Below are 26712 nucleotides of genomic sequence, written 5' to 3'. Positions count from 1 at the left end.
CCATGTTCTATATAAGATTAGATCTGCATACATAATTGATTGGCATGTAGTTTATTTAATGTAATAAACTATACTAAGGAATTTATTACGCAAAACTAAACAGGTTGGTTCTAACGTCAGAATATAACGTGAGTTTCACATCATCTAGAAGCAAACAAATCATCGCTTGTTACACAACAATAATACCAATCAGCCTCTCCAAAAATGCTAACAACAATCTCTACACTAGCTTCATCTCGAACCAAAAGAAACAAACAATAAAAAAAACAACATTCAAGGTCATCGATGGTTTCGCGTCAAGTCAAGGTCGCTCACTGCCCCCGGCCTTTGCCTACGACGTAACGTTGGTCAGTGGCCCCCTAGGAGGCAGCTTGTGTTCTAGTCCCCTCCTTTAGAGGACACGTGATTAGAGCTGTGGCTCGCTAGGAATAAATAGAGAGTGCGTTCATGTGTATTGTTGATGTGTACGCACTTTTTTTATTGGCCCATTGGCCGAAATTCGATCGATGCGTATGTTTACTTATGACTGCTAATTGAATAATGCTGGCCGAGTGTGATACTGGTTTACATTTTTGCCGTTTATTGACTTGTAAATTGATTGTTGTCATAAGATGAACACGTCAATCGTTTAGGGAATGGTAATTTTAGGCTGTTCTATTTTTATATATTAAGACTGTTTCAATTTTTGATTCAAATTGTTTTATTATTATTATAGACATTGGATTTTTTTGTGCAAAATAACTAAGTAATATTAACTAATTTGTCAGACTGTGATTATGACAGCCATTTTATGCTATAGGTAATATACATTGACTATCCCGTCATATGGAAGAAAATCTCCCTATGATAATCAATGAAATCCCTTATAAAAATCCTCCATGGCTAATACCTGAAACTGAAGTAATATTAGATCTGCATAAAACCAAACGTCAAGACACATCGCCTGAAATATATCAACGATAGTTCTACAAAATACTAGACCTGTACAACGAAGAAATTGTCATTTATACTGATGGTTCCAAAACACAAACTGGTGCTGGATGTGCATTTATTATCAACGGTCAGTTTTCCAATGGACTTTGGGACATGAAGCATCAGCTTTCTTCACAGCACATCTTGCGATCTGGAAAGCCTAACCTAACCTATGCTATATCATCGAGGAATATAATCAAACTAAAGAGGTAATAATTTCTGACTCTTTAGACATCGTGTCTAAAATTAATGAAATATTGCAAGATCTTCTGAAACAAAAAACTCAGACGCTTATTCGTAAAAACAAACTCAAGTTTGTATGGATTCCAAGCCATACTAATATACTTGGCAACACAATGGCAGATGAAGAGCAATACATTTATTTAATTAGATTCTATTAAAAGATCCTATCCTATACAGGATGTCCCGTAGTTTGACAACGGGGCTAAGCGTGGCCCAGTCGCGGGAAACCAGACTTCGGCGCACCAAGATTGGTCCAAAGCTGGGTAATTCGGGCTTGGCCAATCCTATGTTCACCCTATCTTGGGCCACGGCTGAGAAATCAAGTCTTAGCCATCTCTTAATTCATCCAACTTTGGTCCAACGCTGGGAATCTCAGCTCCGGCCATGCTACGGCGACCCAGCTTTGACCCAGAATTGGTTAACCAAGCCTGGACCATTTTTTGGTGTTTTAGACTTGGCCCAATACTGGGAAATCGAGTCTTGCCCATCTCTTAATTCACCAAACTTTGGTCCAACACTGGGGATCTCAGTTCTGGCTATGTTACGGTGACCCAGCTTTGAACCAGAGTTAGTCAATTAAACCTGGGCCATTTTTTGCTGATTTAGACTTGGTCCAATACTACTAAATATATGAAAGTAATTATTTGTGTGTTAACTTTATTCCAAATGCTGGGTTCAAAAACAATTGTTTTTTTGCTGGTGGATCAAACTCGACAATTAAACTCTCGGCGATCAAACATGGCTTGGTTTTGGCATTCAAGGCAGCCCAGCCCATGCCCAGCCTTGACGATCAGTGATGGCCCAACGTCGGATTCAAAGCCTGGCCCGATGTTTTAAATCGACAACTACAATAGCACCACAGTAATAGCACTACATAACTACAGTCAGGCCAAAACTAGTATACAAATATGGGCCAGTATTGGTGATCAAACTTGGCCTAGCCTTGGGGATCAAAATTGGCCTAGTGTTGGCGATTAAGTTCGGCCCAACTCTGGTAATCACGCATTCATGTTTGTTATCATTCCAGGTTATTCCCAAAGCTGGACCGAGACTGGTATGCATAGTTGGCCCAGATCTTTACAGTACTGAACCAGTCCTGTACCAAGACTGGGCCAATGGATCCTATTTTATGTTTAGTTTAGATGTTATCGCTTCTTTCATAATATTTTTTATACCCATAAATGATGACAATCTTAGATTTTTTATAATAGCCCTTTCTTAAATAGTCTTTATGTTCCTTAATTCGAAAATTTAAAAAACACTTCTTATATCATTTTCCTCAATACAGTTATTTGACTACAAATACAGTAATGCTAATACAATTAATGTGGTTATTATAGATTAAATACTGATTATTAATTGTGATTTTTTCTTTCTTTACAGGAAGAGAAGACTTATCACCACCTAGCAGCCTGAACGGGTACAGTGCGGACAGCTGCGATGCCAAGAAGAAAAAAGGGCCCACTCCGCGGCAGCAGGAGGAACTGTGTCTGGTTTGCGGCGACAGGGCATCGGGGTACCACTATAACGCGCTCACATGTGAAGGTTGCAAAGGTACTGCTATATATCCTATTAAAAAAGAAACTAAAGTACGTTTGAACATTTATGAAAATTGTGCAGTTGGATGGTAATCGATTTTTTTCAGTTCTGTGAAAAAATAGACTTGTGGTAGATGCGGGCAATGGATAATAATATTTTGAATTACAATATAGCTAATGTGGCTAATATAGAGATGTACTATCTTTCCATCTTTTCGGATGTTTTCCCCAGCTGTCTCTTACCCATGGATTTCCCTTCAAGAGCAATACGTGGTAGCCTCTTTTCTTCCATGCGTTTTAAGTGTGCAAACTATTGTCTTTTTCTTCGTCTACCCCAGCTTTCTATGTCCTGTATTTCACATTGTTGTATGATATTTGTGTTAATAATTCTGTATCTTCTAGTCTTCCCCATTATCGTTCTTAGGTTCTTCATTCCAGCAGCCCTTAAGATTAACATGCTTTTGGTTTTGTTTGTTTCCTCTCGAATTTCTATGCCATATTTCATTATTGATCTGATGCAGGTCTTATAATTTTTAATTTTGCTGTCTGTTCGTCTGAAGGTGTTTGTCCATATTCTTTACATCAGACAACCTGACATGACCATCGCTCTGTTTATTTGGCTTCTCAGATCTTTCCTTGGATCGTGATAGTACGACATATCTATTCCTAGGTATCTAAACTGTAATACTAACTGAATAAATTTGTTTTCTACGACAGTTTGTATTTTACCGGCTCTTTAGAAAAAGTTAAGCGTTTATTTTTTTTCTGTAGAGATAGTCATGTTTAATTCTCTGCTTACTTGATAGAATTTATGAAGCTGTCTCTGCATATCGTCCTCTGTCTTCGCGATAATGGCTGCATCATCAGCGTAACAGACCATGCTAACACGGTTGTGTCTTTATTCATCGAGGTCATATTTTCTATGATGATGCCCATTAAAAGGTTGAATAAGAAGGGGCTGTCTCCTTGTCTACTGCCTATATATAAGCAAGTTACGAAAATACATTTTGGACTTGTTTGGAGGTTGTCCTGTTTAGTTATCTATTAATATTATATAATTTAGTCTACGGTGTCTATCTATTGGTACGATACTTAATTTCCAAATAGATTTGGGTTGGGTTTATATTGCTTAAATGCGACGGCTTATTGGCTATATTACATCACTCAATATCATGTATGTATGTATATTCAACGTTTATTTATTGTAAACATTAATTATAATATCAGTACAATTCGTTAAATTAATTCCAGACGATGACAGGTGAGTTGAATTTTTAGAAAGTAAATTTATTTCCTGAGTGCTTGAACTTGTTGAAGACCCACCATTGCCAGAAATGTTACCCAAAATATTACATGACACTTTTTTCTTATTTTCTTTGGAATTTTCTATATAGCTCTCTGCCACTGTGTTAGAGCGCCAACCACCATGTCTTTTAACAGTTAATAAATCCACTCCTGAATCTGCAAGCAACGACGCAGACGATCTACGGAAACAATGTCCAGTGTACTGTTGTGGATTTGGAAGGCTTAGGAACAATGCTATTTTATACGGCATTTTCCCTAAAGTATTAATGCCAACGGGTTGCTTAATACATTTTCCATTTCTGTACCCCACAAAAAATATCGAGTATGCTCTGTGTTGCTTGGCCGCATAGCTATATATATATATTCGAACTATTTCTACCATATTTATTCCTTCAACATCCTCTTTCGTTATAAAAAAAAACTCGTGATATCTTTGTTTTCGTAAATGGAATAATGACATGAATGCATTGTCCTTCATCTTTAATATTTTGCAGCTGCAGATTTGTCAACTCGATACGCCGGCAGGCGCTTCTCCCGCAAGTCCCACTATCAATGAAACTTTTGTCAGGAAATAAGTTTTTTCATTGGGTTCTAACAAAAAACGAGTTATGTCGTCTTTTCTTAAAGTTCTCGATTTTTTTGACCGAAATCCTTCCGATTTTCTTTTTAGAAATGCAATTAAATAAAAAAAAGTACTTACTAATATCTGTATTTTTCTTCACTGATATAACTGAACGTAGCATGGAAGAATATACCCAAAGTTATGAAACCTTCCTATGTTTTGAAAGATGGTCAAAATATGCCAGGAGAACCTTTTCGTTACTACTATTCTTGATTCCTTTCCCTTTACACCAATTTTCAAGTTTTACATAGGCTTGCTCGTACGTTTGTCTTGATTTTCCGTGAAGTAGGGAATCGCCAACGTTTTGTGCAATGCCTTCAATATCTAAAGGGACACTTTCAAAATCAGAATCACCCATATCCCATATTAATATTATTTTTTGCTTTTTGCTAAAACTGAACGTTTAACACAAAATTGAACATCAATAATTAAGTTGTCAAAGTCAAAATGGAAACAATCAACAAGCACGGTTACCACGGCGTCGACTAATATGATAATTTTGAATTTTAATTTTTATGAGGATATCTCTGATATTTTAAATTAAATCAAATCTCTTTGGATCGTCCTCGTGTCGTGTCGTAGATTAAATTTTGAATGATACACGTTAGATACGAACTTTTTATTGAAACTTGTGTAACTAAGCCTAACCTAACCTAACCTAACTTAACGTTACACGCGTTTCATTATGATGTTCGTATCGAACTTGTATCATTAATAACTATAAATTAATTCTCCAATATTTCTAAACTGTTAACTTATTTTTCTAATTTCGTCTCTCCTTTTAAGGATTCTTCCGACGGAGCATCACGAAAAACGCAGTGTACCAGTGCAAGTACGGCAACAATTGCGACATTGACATGTACATGCGACGGAAGTGTCAGGAGTGTCGACTGAAGAAGTGCCTGACGGTGGGTATGCGACCGGAATGCGTAGTACCAGAAGTCCAGTGCGCGGTCAAGAGGAAAGAGAAAAAGGCGCTGAAGGAGAAGGACAAGCCGAACAGTACGACCAACGGATCGCCACCCAGTGTTATTAAGTCAGAACCAGAGGTAAGTTAAAGTACAGGATTAAGATTTAGACAACTTTTAGCAAAAAAAATATATTTTTCTTGCAATGTTGCATTCTTTTTTCACGTTTAAAGATTTTAATAGACTTTTTCAATCATAAACTACAGAAAAGGAGCATCGTTCGCTTTATGATAGATGCATATTCAGGCGCGATACTACGTAAAAATATTATTAAAAAAACCTTTTGTCCATTTTGTGTTTTTTTATCTGAGCAGTGGTCGATCAGAATAATTACTTTTTCCAGATGCATTCCTTGAAAAAAAATAGGGGCACTCTTAAGCGAGCTTCACACGAAGATCGGGGAAGTTAGTAACTCATTGAAAGCAGGAATTATAAAATACGATCCTGCTTGGGCTGCTACAATCCTGCTTTATCCTGCTTCAAATCCCAACCCAGCCACACCTACCAATTTTGAGCTATAGTTACTTTTATTTTGGTTGCTAACTTCTACTGGTTAGAACCTACTAGTACAGGACCTACAACTAAAAACTGGTTCCTGCTTGCGCTACTATACCCCTGTTGCATCCTGCTCTAAATTTCATCCAACACTTGCTTTTTTTAAAAAACAGCAAGTTTAAGTCTGATTGGTGACGTCACACAGCAACACAATAAAAGCAGGATGGCTGAAACAAGTTCCTGCTTTGGCTGCTATAATCCTGCCTTATCCTGCTTCAAACCCCATACCAGCCACTCTTTCGTTTTTAAAATAGAACGAATCGATTCCTGGTAATCAGTCGCACATTAAGATTAAGAATGATTTTTTTTAACTTGATAAGTTTCAGATTACGCTGTTATTTTTTTGCTTTATTTGCCTAAAATATGTATAAGCTTCCAAGCCATAAATAAATAATTATTCCGAACAGTTGAACAAAATAAGGCAGGTTCAGTGTTCTCAGGAGTAACTTTAGAGTTTTTAGTGTACCATAACATCAGATTTTCCAGTTTTCTACTATGAATTTGTATTCATAGTTCTCACAAGTGTGATTTGTGTTTTTTTTAAAGAAACGTAAGTATTTTTGATGGTCAATCCATCCTTAAACTTTTATTTTTTTACGTTTCGTTCCGTGCCCTAGCGGACAAGTCAGCAACAAGCTTTTATGTCATATAAATTGTGTAATGAGATTATAAGTTGATAGTAAAAGTGTTACAGAAAATTATTTTCTTCTTTTTAGAGCATTTAAATAAAAGCTTGTTTTTAAAAATGTTTTTAAAAGCTTTTATTTAATTTGCAATGTATGTATGTATGTATGTATTTCAAAAACGGCAAAAATGGCTGGTATAGAGTTTGAAGCAGGATGAGGCAGGATTATAGCAGCCAAAGCAGGAACTTGTTTCAGCCATCCTGCTTTTATTGTGTTGCTATGTGTGACGTCACCAATCAGACTGAAACTTGCTGTATCTTAAAAACAGCAAGTGTTGCTGGGATGAAATTTAGAGCAGGATGCAACAGGGGTATAGCAGCGCAAGCAGGAACCAGGTTTGGCGATCCTGCTTCTTATGTGTTGCCAATTGGGAAGTTAGCAACTAAAATAAGAGTAACTATAGCTCAAAATTAGTAGGTGTGGCTGGGGTGGGATTTGAAGCAGGGTTGTAGCAGCCCTAGCAGGATCGTATTTTATAATTCCTGCTTTCAGTGAGTTGCTAACTTCCCCGATCTCTCACACGATCGATTAACTGTATAGCCTTTAAACAAAGTTTATACAAACGGTGCAAGTGGGCATAAATCCCAAGACCAGTTTAACCGCGATTATTTTTTCGGCTTCCTTTTGGGTTTTCTTTTTGTCGTTCATCACTAATTCTGAGAGATTTTGGCAACAGTTCATTTAAAAACATTGATTAACAACTCATATGTATGACTTATTCGATATTATTTTGAACAAATTAGTGGAGAAAAATACGTCAGAATTTGATATGTTGACATGTGAAACGGTCCTCGATGCATTGTTGGGATGCGTAACCAAGGTAGCAGAAGCACAAACATTACTTACGAGACGTCATTTTGAAACGTCTTTAAATTTTATTTACCCCTGCCGCTGTAGTGAAAATGAATTCACGGTTTAGTAATATTTCCGGCGATAATATCGATTTGGCAATTCAGAAAAGTGTATCAATTATTAATACTGTAAAAACGCATGCTTCAGTGTGGCTACAATTTTTCGAATTTTGTATGGCGAAAAATTACTATCTGACTAAAGATACCAGTGTTGACGAATTGGCTAAAGTATTGAAAGACTGGGGATTTAATATGCGGAAGAAAGACGGGACAGATTATAAGGATGATTATATGTTAAATTTTATAGTTAATAAAATTCTTATAGTTATTTGCTTCATCCTAATTCATTCGCTTCATTCTAAGTCATTCAGGAAATAGTCTAGCCGTATGTCACTCAAACGATAAATTTAATTGATTAAACTACCCAAATAATTTTTTGCATCAAAAAAAAAATATTTGGGTAATTTAATCAATTAAATTTATAGGTCTCGTGATATAATATATGATTAACCATTTTAGAACAAACAAAAATTATTTTGAATATTTTTCTTAAAATGGTCAATAATAAAAAAGTGTTTCTTCTTGTAAAGACAATCCGGGGACATACTGTAGAATATAATAGATAGGGAAATTAAAACAACTTTGGTTGCACGTCATCAATGACACCATGCGTCGTCTTATGGAGTTTGCTGGTGGTCGTATTATGATGTTAATTTATTATGAAGTTATTTTAATTTCCCTATAGAATATCAATTTCTTTGCAACTTTATTATAGTATTAATTAGTTCTTCTATTTATAACTATTTTCTTCTATTTTCTGAACCACTTTATTATCTCACAATCAACCTTTAACTGTACTTATCACGGATAACAAAGTTAAAAACTAAAAGCTCTCCTAACGGAACCGCCTCGCACAAAATACGACATTTGCACAATAATCTCGTCCTTTCCAGGACTTTATTGCGAATTCCGTCAGTTTATCGTGCATAAAACGGAGAGGAAACGTCTCGAAAAATGAATAAACTAATATACGCACGGCACAGACCTTTTACGTCCAATTCCCACAGACAGAGAGACCACGTAACAACCGGCCAGATGATGGCCGTACCAAGGAGATCCGAGAGAGATGTCACTGGCGATCTTTAGTCGGGACTTCGTTTAGGAAAACGTGAGAAAATCGTAGAAATCTAAATCTATAGGGTGTCCCAGGCTGAGCGTGCATTAGAAGTTTCTAGAGAGCTACAATATGTAGATCGGAGATTTTTTGCACATCCTTGTTTCACGACGAGATCTGTCGAATAAAAATCTTACTTACTTACTGCCATTACTCGCTGACGAGTATTTGACACGCATCAGAAGATGGTTACGCAAGGCGTTTCCTGTCATGAGCTTTTCTGTGACTGAAAAGCCCGATACGTGATGTTATTTCTCTTCCGCACTCCGGACATTCAAAAATCTCATTACTTTGTTGCCTCTTTACTTTTTGGTTGTCGTTATTAACAGAATTTACAATTCTCCTCCATTGCATTCTATTGTGCGCTGCTTCCTCCCACTTATGTTGCATACTTATCCCCTTTAAGTTTACATGAAAAACATCCTTGTATCTTTTGAGTTATCCACCCGGTTTCCTCTTGCCCTCTACAAGTTCACCGTAAAGAAGAGATTTCGGTAGGCGGTTCTCTTGCATCCTGCATACGTGGCCAGCCCATCTTAAGCGAGATTTAGTAATCATGACTTCAGCGCTTTCGCAGCTTACCTTTTCAAGCGGGCCGAGGTTGCCATGTTTCAACCATAAAGCTCTTGCCGCGAGTAATAAACAAATTAACAACCTGTATAATTACATACAAGCGAGCATACAAGGTATTACTTTTAAATATTTTTGTATTATTTGGAATGTTTGAAATTGTTTAATGGAAATATTAGTTCGTTTCTTATTTGTTTTTTTTACATAAATATTGTATATTTTATTACTGTTCCAAATAATAGTATGAATCAAGACATTATTCCGCATGAGAAAATGATAACCCCAGCTTCCGATATTTTAGTTCTATCAAAAGTTGACTATAAACAAAATAAACGAAAAAGGCAATTGGAGAAATAGGAAATTTTGATTCTACACCTCTTAAAGAACAAAATTTTGAAAGCGGAACTGAAGAATCTGGAAGTCTCCATCCGTAACTTGAAATGGGTGTCCTCCAACGGTCTAAAACACTCGAAAAAGTTCCTCAGGACTTACGACCGGGAAAAATCAAAGGTTTTTCTTGATTTAAGTAAAAACAATCTTCGGATTGTCACGGGGTTTCTAACAGGACACTGTCTCCTCAATGAACACCTCAGTAGGCTGAAGCTGAGAAATAACGGCGAATGCAGATTTTGTGGGGAAAATGGAGAAACACCAGAACACCTTATCACTGAGTGCGCCGAGACGACGACCATTCGTGCCATGAGCTTTGGTACATCTGATGTCGAGGATGGAGAGCTGGCCTCTGTGGAGCCGTCTCAGATACTGGCTTTTGTTAAAGCCCTGAGACTGTATGATGTTATAACTCGTTATAACTCAAGAAAGGGGAACACACAATAAATATATAAGGTCGCGGTGATTAACTCCCAGCCTAAACATTCTACATTCTTCTAAAGAACAAATTTCTCAAAAAGAAAATCCAAAAAAAATGTCGATGGGTCAAGAATGAAAAATAAACAAACTATAAAAACTAACGAAAAAATAACAAAACAAGAACGAAAATGTAGTAAGGCGTCTGAAAATGTAATAAGAATTGCGTAAAAGATGTCTCTGATAAAGTACCCTAAAATATATTTTCGACAACAACGAAGGGAGCCGATTTCAAAAATCGTCAAAACTAAAAGAAAGCCTTCCGTGAGGACAGACGAGAGCAACTTTATAATTTCTCCCGGTCCAGACAGACGACTCTTGTTCGTTTTCGTTAATTACGATAGCGCCAACAACGTGCTCCTTCGAAAAGAAAGCCATTTCTCGATAACCATCTCCATCTTGGCCTCTTCAGCGGCGTGCAACGAAATTTTAAGTAAGAGATGCAATTTTTAGAAACTTTCCTACTTAATTGTAATAAAATTCGATCACTTTCTGCAATTTCGTAGATGACATCATCATAAAAGCGCTGATGTTCCGAGTTTTATTTTTAATGGAGAGTTTCTCTAGAAATATTTTTCATTTTCAATAAAAACATTAGGGTGGGTCAAAATACAATCTACAATCTAGAACCGTATTGCTTCACTAACTTTTCAATTGGCACATCGTGTGACTGTGGGTCTCTGTCCAACAAACGTTTGAAGTTAAAATTACGTTAAATTAACCACCTGGACTATTATTGACCAACTGGAAATTGGTCGAAATTTCCAAGAATTGACGTTAAAATTCCCAAAGTGGGTAATAAAACTAAAGTAATTTGGAAGTTAAAAATAGGTTAACAAGGTTATAATGTCTTGTATGAAATATGGGCTATGAAGTCAAAAATAACCGACCTGAGGTCATAACATGGTAAAATACAGTGTGACCCACTCAAGACCGGGCACCCTCCATAAAATCTGTGTTTATAGTCCGATTTTGATGATTTTTTTTCAAATATAAAGTTTCAAAAAATGTACTTTAGGGCTCAATGTCATGTTATTTCACACAAAACAAGGCCTACTTAATAAAGTTTTTGTGGTGAAAAATTTGCAAAATCATATTAGCGATTTTTTTTCAAAAAATTTTAGTACACCCCTACATTCGGCATCCCCCAAAACAGTTCTGTACCAAATTTCGTTTAAAATTATTAATTATTAATAATTTTGCAGTTAAATTAAATAATTCCCTATTTTTGCCAATTTAACGATGAGTTTCAAGTAACCCTTGAAAAAAAACAATCCACGACAACGAGTTTTATTACAAACAATGATAAAAATACTACAAGCAACACAATAACCGAATAATAAGTTAAACATATTCAAATAATTCTAGTTGCTTCTACCAGCCCTCCATTCAGTTCAATACATTTGTCGCATCTTTTTCCTAGATTAACAGTTACATTCCTAAGCTGCTGTGGTGTAATATTTGCAGAAGCTTCTGTAATTCTAATACGTAATTCATCTACAGATTGAGGTCTAGACTTGTAAACTTGTTGCTTTAAGAAACCCCAAAGAAAGAAATCAAGGGGTGTTAGGTCTGGGGATCTCGGTGGCCACTCAATTAGCGGGCTATTTCGACCTATCCACTTATTTTCAAAATTTTCATTTAACCATTCCCTGACAACTGCCGCGTTATGCACAGGTGATCCGTCCAATTGAAATTTTAAATTCAAACGGGTTTGGCATGGTAAATTATGTATTGCATCCCAAAAGTCATTAATCAGAAAATTCAAAAACGTTGGACTATTCAAATTTCTCTCAAAAAAATATGGACCAATGATTCTATCATCAAGTATGCCACACCACACATTTAATTTCTGAGAATACTGTCTTCTTGTATTGATCACCCATTCAGGGTTTTCGACTGCCCAGAATCGCGAATTTTGAGAGGATACTACTCCGTTTGTACTAAATGTTGCCTCATCACTAAATAAAATTTCTTTTAAGAAATTTCTATTATTTAAATACTCTGCTTGAGCCCATAAGCAGAATTCTAATCGTCTAACATCATCTCCGTTTTCCAAAGTGTGTAAAATCTTTGGTTTAAAGGGTTTAACTTTATTAGTTCGCAAACATCTCCTAATATTTTCCCTTGGTATATCCAAATCAACACTGGCGCCTCTAATGCTTGCACGAGGATTGTTACGAAAATATTCTAATATTTCCTCATTCCGCCTATTTATTCAATGTTCCGGCCTTCTGTTTTTTAGTAAGTATTTTGACACACAACCAGTTTCATTAAAAACTCTATTTATTCGTTGAACCGTGCTTCTACTTACTGCAGGTCTGTCGGGATGTCTGTTGTTAAATTCTCTGGCAGCTTCTCCTGCTTGAAGATAGTTATCACCCACTAAACGAATCATTTCAATTTTATCCCTAATATTTAATTGTTCCATAATGCAAATAATATTTCTTGATACAACACTTTTCTGCGTGCTATTAAATTAATATTCAATTCTACGCTGCAAGAATTGACAGCTAATAAAACCCATTGTTGTGGATTGTTTTTTTCAAGGGTTACGTTATAACTCATCGTTAAATTGGCAAAAATAGGGAATTATTTAATTTAACTGCAGAATTATTAATAATTAATATTTTTAAACGAAATTTGGTACAGAACTGTTTTGGGGGATGCCGAATGTAGGGGTGTACTCAAATTTTTTGAAAAAAAATCGCTAATATGATTTTGCAAATTTTTCACCACAAAAACTTTATTAAGTAGGCCTTGTTTTTTGTGAAAAAACATGACATTGAGCCCTAAAATACATTTTTTGAAACTTTATATTTGAAAAAAAAATCATCAAAATCGGACTATAAACACAGATTTTATGGAGGGTGCCCGGTCTTGAGTGGGTCACACGGTAGAAGTAAATTTTACTAAAAATAGTCCTAATTTATACTACCTACATTTTAACATGGGAAAGAAAGAGAAAGAATTAGGTAAAGTATTTTTCTTTTTAATATGTGTATGTAAATGAATTTCCCAATAATGAACCAGGAAGACAAACAAGTGTAGTAATAACTGGCATGGCCGTTTGAACATTAATCCAATAATCCAATATGGATGAAATACCTACATATATGCACTTCCTAGTAAATGTAAATAAGGTATTGGTAAGAACTGGATTCGCAAGATAATTATGTCTGCGGAGAAAATTTTTCTGTGAGATGTAAATATCATAGGCCCTAAAAAATTAGGCGCCATTAAAATTTTATGTATTTTCAACAATAATTAATTTTAGAATAAATCGTTACTTTCAAGGTTCTAACCTAACTTTTTTTCAGCTGACTTCCTTGGTACACTTTTAAAGTTCTTAATTAGTTAATTTAACTTGTGGTAGGTAGTATTATTCATAAACGTCTGTTTATTTTTCTCAATAGTTTAGAACAATATCACAAAAAATATTTTTTGAAAACAAATTGGATAAGAAAATGGCCGTTAATGGTGTTTTTAACTATTCGTCTATGAAGTTAGGTTTTTCATAATTTTAAAACTTTAAAGTCCGCTTTCTTTTTGTGAGGGTTAGATTTCTTTAAATTAATAACCTCAAAGGTTAAGATTTCTTGCTTAAGGTATTTTTCCTTCGAGGTGCAAGTTAAAAAATGGGCTATATTAGGTCGAAGCTCATTTCTCGAAGGCCTGACTTTTGGAGTATCGCCGGTAAAACAGAAAACTTTTATTTTCTTTGAGTGACAGTTGACAATGATATTTTATGCTAAGTTGGGTGATTACATCTTCGAGCAATCCGATTAACTTTTCACAGTAATCTAAAATGAGAATATTTATTGAGAGTCACGTGACATGTCAAATTTTGATCCTTTTGCTAGCCGACGCAATTACCGAACTGGCCTAAACTAGACCACTAACTAACTATAGAAAACCAAATTAGTTTTCTTTGCTTATTATTTGTAAAAGTTTTGTGTTTTGGGATTGTGAGTGTTATTATAGAGGACTTTTTGTTTTTATTGCACATAATGGACACGTTTAAGATTACATAAGAACATTTGACCTACTTTAAGTCCCTGTAGTCTTAATACCCTCAATAGGTTATCAGTAACTAGATTTTAACAATGCCAGGTAACTCCAACGTTGCTACTTTTCAAAGGCATAATTTTATGTTATTATTAACTAGTTGACGACCTCATTTTTAGATTTCTCGCACTTTATTCCCTACAAGAAATTTATTAAGTTAAATATAAGTAAAATTCAACCAAATAGTGGTTAATTTTCCGTAGTCAATGGTTTTTTCTCCTTCGTATACTACTTGGGTAGGTTACCCTGTTTGCCTGTTTTGGACGATTATTTAGAGAGTTGTTGACCCATAGTATGCACGCCTCTGTTGGCGTCTCTTTCACTCCAGGCCGTAGCTGAAAAATACGACCATGCAACAGCGAAACAAAACATTTCGCTATTTATTTCACTCCACCACGCCCAGTTAATTTTCGTCGTCTTGCTCCTTCGGCTTTCTTCAGTATTAAAAAGAAACGCGTCCATTCAGAGGAGACGTTCACTTTAATTATTCCATGCCCTCAAGGGATACTTTTTTGTCTCGTACGTAGGAGAATAGATAAATTCTGAGGGTCCCGATAAAAAAGGCACTTTGTTGCTTCACTGTATAGGCTCTCTTCCTTTCTTACAGTGTACACCTTCAGCGATAACTTCTTTATTTATTGTACAGAATGTCAAGTAGAATTTTGATTGCAATTAAGGTATTTTTCGCTTATTATTTAAACGGAACCTCTCGATTATTGCAAATCTTAGCTTCTTTTTTATAAAATTAAATATACCTCGAATTAAAATTACTATGGTTTCTATAGTTTACACAAGGGCAACGGTCCCGCTACGTCGAAACTCGAAACACCGGTTCCCATTAGAACACCGAAGTTAACTTAGTAACTAATTTCGACAATAATTGAATAGCTAACCAAGATCCCAGCCGTTGGCCATCGAGACCGCCGGCCGAGCTTAGTGCCTATAGATTTTTACCTTTGCGGAAGAATAAAAGTTTTTATTTTAAAATTTTCCGTATAATCTAGACAAGAATTACTAGAAGTACTTATTTTTAATGTGAGGGTAACTTTCATCCCACTGACTTAATGAATTCGGCGAGAAATGTTCTAAAACGGTCCCGTCTGTCCATAACAAAAGACGGTCGACATGTCGAACAACTGTAGCAAAATCTCATGTCTTGGTTTGCTAATAATTTTTATTGTTATTAGATATTGTTTAAATTTGTTGATGTTAAATATAATTTAAATTGTTATAAAATTTTGCATCTCTCATTGTAAATATTATTTTTGTTTTAACTACTACTACAAGGAAGATTTTTTTTTTGCATTACAGCCGGCGCCGGCGCAGTTCAAAGCCTACTTATTCAAAGTGGGCGAATTTTTAAAAACTCTATATCTCGAAGGGGAATCAAGCAAAATATCGAGTATGCTATATTTTCGGAAAGATAATTTTAAATTCTATTCAATGAACTAAAAATATACAGAGTGTCCCATATAAAAAATCTTTTTTTTTGCTGATAATTCTTAAATTATTAATTTTAAAAAAAATATACTAAAATCATTAAATTCTACGTAAAAAGGTGCTTTGGAAATGTTTCCATAAAAATACAAAATTTTCCATAGCAAAAAAGTTACAGCGATTTATTAAAAATGCACATTTTTGAAAAACACCTCGTAACTCCGAAACGGTAACAGATATCGATATGCGGTTTTCACCATCATGTTTTTGTTAAAAATAGCTCCAGACACCGATATTAGTTTTCGTTTATGTCCTATAGAAAAGGGTGTTTCCCTTTAAAAGCGTCCAATGTGACCCACCCTGTACAGTATTATAATTTTTGAATAGGAACACAGCGGTATATACACGCATTGAATTTTCTCAAGTAGTGAAAGTATATCGTAGATTGTAGTATTTCAACCATTAAAATCGTATTAGTATCCTTCTATATTATTTTCGTATTATTTCTTAACACATAATTAGAGAACTTTCGCCGCATTGTCTTTGGAAACCTATGAATGAGAGCGTCATCCAGTGATACGCTTAATTAACCGAAATGAATAATTGTGTAAATAATTAAAAATATACTACAAATCATAGCGTATTATCAAAGATTTTATAATAATGTTTAGGTACCGGGTGTTGCATCGTCGAGCGGGACATAGGAAATCCCATGTAAATTTTAATGGGGTCAATTATTGGCTTCCCTAATTATTTTAGAGAATAATTCTCTTTAGGTTTATTGAAGAGCACTAAAACCCACATTCAATAGAATAACCTTAAATATTTTGGATTAGCCCGTTTACGAGTTATCGCCGATTTCTTTTTAAATATTTATCCTTTCTTATGGCCCTGTATTTACTTATGAGCACCAGTCAAGGTATAAGATAATTGTCAAATGAAGTTGTAATTTCAGAAATTTATCTATTTAGTGCTTTATTATTATTATTATTAAAAACTCATACCTACATCGAAAATATTAGCCATGAATTACACTACCGAAGAAAAAGTATTGATAATTAAATGGTATTATCAAGGAAATAATTATCAAAAGGTATCGGACATGTTTGCTGCTCTGTATCCGAATAGACCGATACCTGGAAAATCTACAATCGCAAGGAATATCCAGAGATTTGAGACCAAAGGTACTCTAATAAATAACTGCAGATGTGAAGCAAGACAGGAACAAAGTGAAGATGCAAGAAATGATACCGACGTGAGAAGTATTGTGCGTGGAAGAGAACGATGGAAAGATCAGCACAAGGAAACTTGAGGATGAAACAGGAATAGATCACACTACAGCGTTTCGAATTTTGAAACGACATAAATACTATTCCTTCAAATATGAAAAGCACCAAGGGCTACGAGATGGGGACGAAATACGGTGGCAGGCGTTTTGTTTTGATATGATGGAAAGAGCAAACACGGATAGGGAATTTTTAAAAAACATATGTTTCACTGACGAATGCACGTTTACTTTAAATAATGAACCCAATGTTCAAAATTATCGATATTGGAACAAAGAAAACCAACACAGGTTTGTCGAAACAAGGACGCAATATCCACAGAAAGTAAATGTTTGGGCAGGGATATTCGGACACAATATTATCGGGCCATTATTTCTTACGCGAAATTTAAATGCAGAATATTATTTGGAACTACTCGAAAATCATATTTTACCTGCTTTACATGATGCCGCTAGGGAAAATCAGGAAGTTTGGTTTATTCGGGAATATTTAGACAATAGTTTTAACGGAAAAGTTATTGGCCTAAATCATACAGTAAATTGGCCAGCAATGTCTCCTGATATTTCGCCAAATGATTTCTTTCTCTGGGGCTATTTTATTTATTACTAAAAAAATACCCAAATCTAGACGAGTTAAAAAATGCTATTTTTGCCGAATGCAATAGAATTTCAGTTTACTAACTAGCGAATGTAAGAAGAGAATTTTATGATCGCCTGGGTTATTGTCTAGCAGTCGATGCAGGAATATTTGAACATCTTCTTAAATCCTAAAGTTCTAACAATTTAATAGTACCTAAATTAATAAGTTATTGAATATTGCAATAATACCATAATTAACCTTGTAATTGATTACTTTATTTTACTTTAATTCATATTAATTTCTATTTATAAATACATCTTTACGATTTCCGATGTAGGAATGAGTTTTCAATAATAATAAAGCACTAAATAGGTAAATTTCTCTAAAATGACAACTTCATTTGACAGTTATCTTTTACCTTGACTGGTGCTCATAAGTAAATACAGGGCCATAAAAAAAGGAGAAATATTTAAAAAGAAATCGGCGATAACTCGTAAATGAGCTTATCAAAAATATCTAAAGTTATTCTTTTGAATGTGGGTTTTAGTGCTCTTCAATAAACCTAAATATAATTATTCTCTAAACTAATTACGGAAGGCGATAATTGACCACATTAAAATTTACATGGGATTTCCTATGTCCCGTCCGACGATGCAGCCCCCGGTATATGAAATACAAGAAAATTACTTCTGCAATTGAATTTGAATCTGCAGTTAATTTCGAGAAATACTTAGACTTACTGACTACTGAGTACGAGATTTGTATATCAAATTGCTCGAAATTTCACTTGTATTTAAGTCTTACTGATTCAAATGATTCACGTGTTTGACAACTATCTTTAATTTTTCAAGTAAGGTTCTTTAAACTTACTGTGAGTGGCTTCGGAGGTATTGGGAAACTCTATTGTTTCTAGGGAATTCCTTGAGATCCATTAAATATTTTTACTATTGCTGGAGCTTCTCTGTTTATGTAGCCAGTCAGAGTATTTATATACTACTGGCGTCAACAAACAATCCAAATCAGTGACAATATATTTCAATTTAGAAAAATTTTATAAATTGTCCACATGTACAGCATAATATAGCATACTGTAACATATCTCTAATTTTCATAAATATTTTTCTTTATAGTTGTCTGATGGAGAAAAGTCAAACGGAGTCAAACCAATCTCACCCGAGCAAGAGGAACTCATCCATCGACTAGTGTACTTCCAAAATGAGTACGAACATCCCTCAGAGGAAGATGTAAAAAGGATATTGGTAAGCACATTACTTTATATTTATTACCGTTTTCGTGCATTTCTAAATTACACTAAACTAACCAATTATATTTATTATGTTTCTAGTTGACATCAATCATAATATTAATTTTTTTTGAGAATATTGTCATATGTTTAAGATCGGGGAAGTTACACGGAAAAAAATGATTTCTATATTCAAGAACAATCATACACTTAAAATGTTACACTTTCTTTAAGGATAGTATTCTTTCCATGAGTACAACAAATATTTGGAACTATTTTACTTTTACACTTGCTTTTTAAATATAGTTATAGTCACTTTAAGTAATTTTGAATCTAAAAAAAAGAAGAATAAAATGATTTATATTTAAGAAAAGCTTATAATAAATCCTTTAGCGACGAAGAAACTATTATTAAATGAAGTATAAATGCTTTTATATAATAAGTAGTATTCTTAACTTTTTTAAAACTTTTACTTGAAATCGGTGTATCAAGACTTTAAATAAGTATATTATTCTCGGCGCGAGAACAACGCCCCATTTCCAAGAGTTACTATTCTTATATTAAGTGACCATCCCCAACAGCAACAACGCAACAGTCCATTCTTGATTCCTATCTTCATTTGGTTTTTGTTTCTCCTCTGCGACACGAGACGCGCCGGGTACTTTATATAAAGTTTTTTTGTTATCGTTTGTGCTTGTGATATGTTAAAATGGAGGACCTTCTTCAGGTATGGGAGATGACGGATTTGATCCCAAAATTTCAAGGTAATTTTAGCAATAATCCTACATTATTTGATGACATTGGTTTGAGGTTAGGGGGACTCCATTTTAATGTGCATTATTTTTTATACATTGGTGGTAAACTAGGTATGTACGCGTTTGGAATGATTCAATTATGTTTTAACAATTTTATCGTTTCGTTTTCAATTAGCGATGCCTGTTCAATATCTACCTATATTGGGAAATTACACAGTTTTATTGTATTTTCTTATTACGAAAAGCATATAATTTGGTAGGTGATGTTTGGCTTATCTAATTTAAAAGTATTAACCATATTCGGGGGTTATTCTGGTGATATTTCAATATTCCATACCTAATGGAAATGGAAATTAAAATTTTTAGCATGTCCCAACTCTATTATATTCATGTATGTTACCGGGCAAACCCGATTTTAGGATAAACTAGTTTTTCTTAGGACGAATATTAACCGGGATCGAAAAACTATATAGTTCTCACAAAATTTGGTAACGTCTTCCCTATGCTTTCGGAGGTTCGGGTTCGATCTTGTTAGAAACTCTTGTTTTGGTAAAATCTTTTTTTAATTTCCATTTACAATAGGTATGGAATTTTGAAATATCACCAGAATAACCCCGAATATGGTTAATACTTTTTAAATTAGATTAGCCAAACATCACCTACCAAATTATATGCTTTTCGTAATAAGAAAATACAATAAAACTCTGTAATTTCCGAATATAGGTAGATATTGGACAGCGGCATCGCTAATTGAAAACGAGAGACAGTAATAAAAATTGTTAAAACATAATTGAATCATTCCAAACGCGTACATAGCTAGTTTACCACCAGTGTATAAGAAATAATGCATATTAAAATGGAGTCCCACTAACCTCCAACAAATGTCATCAAATAATGTAGGATTATTGCTAAACTTGCCTTGAAATTTTGGGATCAAATCGTCATCTCCCATGCCTGAAGAAGGTCCTCCATTTTCACATATCACAAGCACAAACGGTAACAAAAAAACTTTATAATTTTATAAACTACCTAGTCGGCGCCTCTAGTAACTAACCTAAAAGTAAGAAGAGGCTTTATTTTATAGTAGGTGATATTACACTTGAATAAAGCAATTATTACATGTACACAAAGAATTTCTATACTTAATGCAATAATTTGCTAATTTACAAATAAGTATAAGTAGTACTCGAAACAAGATTTTATCTCGAATTGTCTGGAGTGTAGTTATAATCTTAATTTCAATACTAGGTAAATCTTAAATAAAAGATAAATTTTCTTAGCTTCTAAGGATAAGGTTTTCTTGAAAAGAAGTATAACTAGATTTGCGGAATGGGGAAACTAGCATATCGTTGGTTCAAGATTAATAATCTTTAAGCCAGTTTAGCTTTTTTTCCGTGTAGCAACTCATTGAAAGCAGGAATTATAAAACACGATCCTGCTTGGGCTGCTACAATCCTGCTTTATCCTGCTTCAAATCCCAACCCAACTTCCCAGTTGGCAACACATGAGAAGCAGGATCGCCAAACCTGGTTCCTGCTTGCGCTGCTATACCCCTGTTGTATCCTGCTCTAAATTTCATCCCAGCAACACTTGCTGTTTTTAAGATACAGCAAGTTTAAGTGTGATTGGTGACGTCACACATAGCAACACAATAAAAGCAGGATGGCTCAAACATGTTCCTGCTCGGGCTGCCTCATCCTGCTTCAAACCCTATACCAGCCACTCTTACCGTATTTGAAATACAGCAAATTTCGTTTTGATTACTGGAAATCGGGAATTGGGGAATTGGAGTTTTCCAATCATGTAACCTGTAAAAGATCAAATATAAAATGCTTCTAATGATTCCATTCACAACGAAACTGCCAGTAAATTACGTAAGAATACCCATGGGCTCATTGGGGATGTGAACTGGAAAAAAACATTAAACAAATAAATATCTACGAAAAAATTAAATTTTTATTAAACAAAAAACTAAAAAAACTATAAATCACGCAAGATGACCATCACGTGACAATTTTACTATTTATCAAAAACAAGCGATACCGCCAATTCAAATTTGTTAGACAGAGACTAAAACAAACAATCCAAAAGCCGCGGGAAATACATACATCCATACATACATACATACATTGCAAATTAAATAAAAGCTTTTAAAAACATTTTTAAAAACAAGCTTTTATTTAAATGTTCTAAAAAGAAGAAAATAATTTTCTGTAACACTTTTACTATCAACTTATAATCTCATTACACAATTTATATGATATAAAAGCTTGTTGCTGCCTTGTCCGCTAGAGTACGGAACGAAACGTAAAAAACAAAAGTTTAAGGATAGATTGACAGTTTTGGCGATCCTGCTTCTCATGTGTTGCCAACTGGGAAGTTAGCAACCAAAATAAAAGTAACTATAGCTCAAAATTGGTAGGTGTGGCTGGGTTGGGATTTGAAGCAGGATAAAGCAGGATTGTAGCAGCCCAAGCAGGATCGTATTTTATAATTCCTGCTTTCAATGAGTTGCTAACTTCCCCGATCTATATTTTTATTATAAATGTATAATATTAAAAATTTTAACTTTCTTAGCTTTAAATTATGTCGCATTTATAGTAACTTTTACCATTAAAATTTCATTCGAATCGCTAAAAGTACTTGGAAGAAAATTATAATAAATCGAAAAATTATTAAGACTTTTACACCTAGTAGCTACGAAACAAAGCAGAATCGGACCTATGTTGATATGAAAAATAAGTCTTATTTTTACGTGAGCAATCTCCCTACGAGAGATGGCACGTGTTTTTTGAAACACCCTGTATATACCGTGTTATATGATTATAAGACTTTAATTCCTTTCAGAACCAACCGATGGAAGACGAAGACCAGCGTGAGGTCCGATTTAGGCATATCACAGAAATTACCATTCTCACAGTCCAGCTAATCGTAGAGTTCGCTAAACAGTTACCAGGATTCGATAAGCTTCTGCGAGAAGACCAGATAGCTTTACTAAAAGTAAGTGTCAAATTTCAATCTCCAATCGATTTCTCAACTTTTTTTGCAATTAGCATTTATTGAAAACTACTTCTTATCTACAAATGATATGATTCACATAAAATATACAGAGTGTTCCATTTAAATTAAACAAGTTATTGCCGTTTAAAGCTAGTAATTATTTAATATAAATTTTTGGACACTCTGTACAAGATAGTAGCATTTCAATAAATAATCAATAAATAATCTTCAGTAAATATTTAATATTATAAACTTTGATACACTTGGAGAAATGAAGCCTTAAAATTTTTACTGCAGTTTCATAAAATTGAAAATATTTCAAATACTGTAAGGTTTAGTGTAGTAAACCTTAGTCAAATTTACCTTTATTTCAATCGTAGAATCTAAAAATATAATTATATACAGGATGTTCCATTTAAAAAAATACAACTATAATATTTTTTACTTGTTTGGGACATTTTTAAATTGTAGCTCTAATAGTTCTTCAACGAACCCAAAACTTACAATTTGTAAAAATCTAATCGTTTAGCTACAATACTCCGTGTCGTATTTAGTGAACAACCCTGTATAGATCTAAAATGAAATTATTTTTAGGCATGTTCCAGTGAAGTAATGATGTTCAGGATGGCCAGGAGATACGACTATCGAACCGATTCCATTCTGTTCTCAAATAACCAGCCCTACTCCAGGGACAGTTACAATCTCGCAGGAATGGGAGATACCATCGAAGATCTCTTGCATTTTTGCAGGACGATGTACTCGATGAAAATTGACAATGCCGAATACGCTTTATTAACAGCCATTGTCATATTTTCAGGTAAGGGGATGAGAGAGTTAGGGTATATTCCGTTGCTTACCTTGGTTATGGTTTTATGTTCCGTTTTTATCGGTTTCCTGAAAGTTTTCTTATTACGGAACACGGTTTCTGAAAAATTCGGTTGTAACTGTCACCAAACTAAGCAGCTCGAGAAGGCTGGTTTTTCTGGTTTTGTTTGTCAATCAGTGTCATTTATGTGACACAAATTAAGCAAATATTGGAAGTTCGAGTGAAATTCTCTCAATGTACTAGTATGTAATGAAAATCACCTAACCTATATTACTAGAAAACAAACACAATAATGTTAAAATTAAACTTGTTTTAAATTAAAAAAAAAAGTTGTAGAAAATCTTTGATATAGATAATAATATAAAAATATGTCATTATATATTTTTTGCGCATTTCTTCCCATCAGAAGATTTTCAGATACAGAAGAATTGTTACTTACACGAAATGTGAAAATATTCTGTTTTCAAGCAAATTTTTACTCGATGATCAATTTATTTTATTTTATTGTAAACTAATTTTCCTAAATACTCTGGGAAACTATGGCGAGTGCCACGACTATACTTTGCCTAGTTATAGACTACGACTATACAGCTACGTCAGTGGTCACGGGATATGAGAACAAGGTCATATTATAAAGTGGCAGAAAAAGAACAAAGGATTTGACAAGGAGTAAAATTACTAGTTTCCTTATACAGGGTGACGTCTCTCATACGCCGCGGAAGCTCCAAGGAGAACGGTAGTTTATATTGAAATGAAATTTTGGCAGCATATGTAGGTGAACTCAAACCATTTTATAAAAATATATAGAATTATACAGGGTGTTTTCAAAAAAAGTTACACATCAAAGTTTTGTTTTTTCTAATGGAACACCCTATATATTAATTGATGTTTGGATTCTAGGAAAAAAATAAAGGTGAGTTTTATTAAGAAAGCATATACCTAAAATCTAAGGATTTTGACATATTTCACATTTTGTGAAAATTAAGAGTAAATTTTAAATTTCGATAACAGCTGTCTAAATTTTAGTTGACTTTGTATAACCTGATATTTAAATACAGTAACCATTGTATGTTAAACCAAATTGAAATTTGACCCGGAAAGTTATACAGGGTGAGACAAAATTAATATGGAACATTAATCACTTTTAAAAGCAAGTTACTCCTTTATTTTTAATGGATCATCCAGTATGTTTTTTCGGTATTCGATGGGGAATTTATATATCTTCAAAATATTATTAAGGTTGCCTACCCCTCAGACAAATATTTTCCTAGATATTTTAATTTTTATGATTATGCGTCAGTAGATATTTATTTGAAAAAATCTAGGTGGCTGTGTGATATACCTTTGTTAGTTTAACAAAAATTAAAGATTATAGAGTAAAATACTCAACGGTAATAAAAAGATACACGTTTAAAACATATTTTAATTATTACAGAATTAAAACTAGATAAACCTATAATTATGTGACAAAAATTAGCTAGATGAAATTAAATACTCAAAATGCTTCCTTTCCTGTTAACTGCATGAAATGATTGTTTTTTCAAAAGGATCTTTTTATTTTAAGACATATGTGGAGTTCTACCTCGAAAAGCAGCTACAATAATTTCTCTCATGTTGTCGACAATAGTTGGTCGAGTTTTGTAAACACTGTCTTTAACATATCCCCATAAAAAAAAAACCAGATTAGATAAAATCAGGAGCATTTAAGTATTCTATTAATTGGTGAATGCACACTGCATTAACCAACTAATAGAATCAGATCAGTTCTCTCTGATGTAGGATAAGTTTGCATTTTCGGCAAATTTCTGAGAAATTTTTGTATTTAAACTGATACAAAATGATAACTAGTTGTTAAAGATGGACTAATTAGACAGCTATGTTGAAGTAACGTCAGACCATATCACAGCCACCTAGATTTTATCAAATAATAAAGATCAACTCAGATCAAATCATGTATATGAAAATAACTAGGGAAATCTTTGTTTGAGGGGTAGGCAACCTTAACAGTATTTTGAAGAGACATGAATTCTCCATTGAATATCGCAATAATATACTAGGTGTTCCATTTAAAATAAAAGAGTAACATGCTTTTAAAGGTGACCAATGTTCAATATTAACTTTGTCTCACCCTGTATAACTTTTTGGATCAAGTTTTAATTTGATCTAAAGTACAATAGTTAATTTAACTACATATTAGGCTATACCGGGTAAATTCCAATTTAGGTAGCTTTTATTGTAATTTAAAAATTGTTCTTTATTTCTAGAAAATGTTAAATATGTCAAAAACCTCACATTTTAGTCACATACTTCTCTTATAAAACTCACCTTGATTTTTCTCCCAGAATCCAAAAATCAATTAATATATAGGGTGTTCCATTACAAAAAACACAACTTTGATATGTAACTTTTTTTGGGGACACCCTGTAAAACTCTCTAAATTTTAAAACAAGTGCTCTGAATTAACTTACATAATATATAAACAAAATTTAATTGCAATACAAACTGTCGTTCTCCTTGGAGCCTCGGCGACGTATGAGAGGCGCCACCCTGTACTATGATATTAAATCTTTACGATATTTGATACTCGACTAATGATTCTTTTTTCTTCATTTCTAGAACGACCATCGTTAATGGAGGGCTGGAAGGTGGAGAAGATCCAGGAGATCTACCTGGAGGCCTTGAGGGCGTACGTGGACAACCGGCGAAAGCCGCGCGCGCACGTCATCTTCGCGAAACTCGTCTCGGTCCTGACCGAGCTGCGGACGCTCGGCAACCAGAACTCCGAAATGTGTTTCTCGTTGAAGCTGAAAAACAAAAAGTTGCCGCCCTTCCTCGCCGAGATATGGGACGTGGACGTGAAGACATAGTGGAGGGAAAGGAGGCACCGGACCGGGCGAAGTACCGGCGCGGGTGGTGTTCCGTCTGTTCGCTGCTGCGTGGCGTTCTGCGCGAGAAAGTACGGCGGGCACCACCACCAGTTGGCTGTGAAATATTGTAAAATTATACGTTTTTTTTTAATAATAATAATAATACTATATTGACTAACTAAAGTTGGACGGCATCTAGACGAAACGTTGTTGCATTGAGCGTATATACAGAGTGGTCCGAACTGTATTCCGGAAACTTTATAAAAATAAGTAAAAATCTTCGTACAAATGTATGTCCTA

General features: G+C 34.2%; 1 protein-coding gene across 1 annotated transcript; it reads left to right on the top strand.

Annotated features, from left to right (window-relative positions):
• The first annotated feature begins 1086 nt into the window (after positions 1-1086).
• On the top strand, positions 1087-26712 carry LOC115886679 (ecdysone receptor-like). Its single transcript, XM_030905933.1, has 8 exons — positions 1087-1181; positions 1393-1724; positions 2599-2769; positions 5467-5729; positions 18852-18980; positions 22567-22719; positions 23314-23536; positions 26162-26712. The coding sequence occupies exons 1-8, from the start codon at positions 1087-1089 to the stop codon at positions 26410-26412; spliced, it is 1617 nt and encodes a 538-aa protein (XP_030761793.1). The 3' UTR covers positions 26413-26712.

This window comes from Sitophilus oryzae, unplaced genomic scaffold (genome assembly GCF_002938485.1).
Source record: "Sitophilus oryzae breed Bouriz unplaced genomic scaffold, Soryzae_2.0 scaffold_494_pilon_pilon, whole genome shotgun sequence".
Taxonomy (NCBI): Eukaryota; Metazoa; Arthropoda; class Insecta; order Coleoptera; family Curculionidae; genus Sitophilus; species Sitophilus oryzae.
The sequence above is the reverse complement of the archived record's forward strand: the minus strand, read 5'-3'. Positions and strand labels throughout refer to the sequence as shown.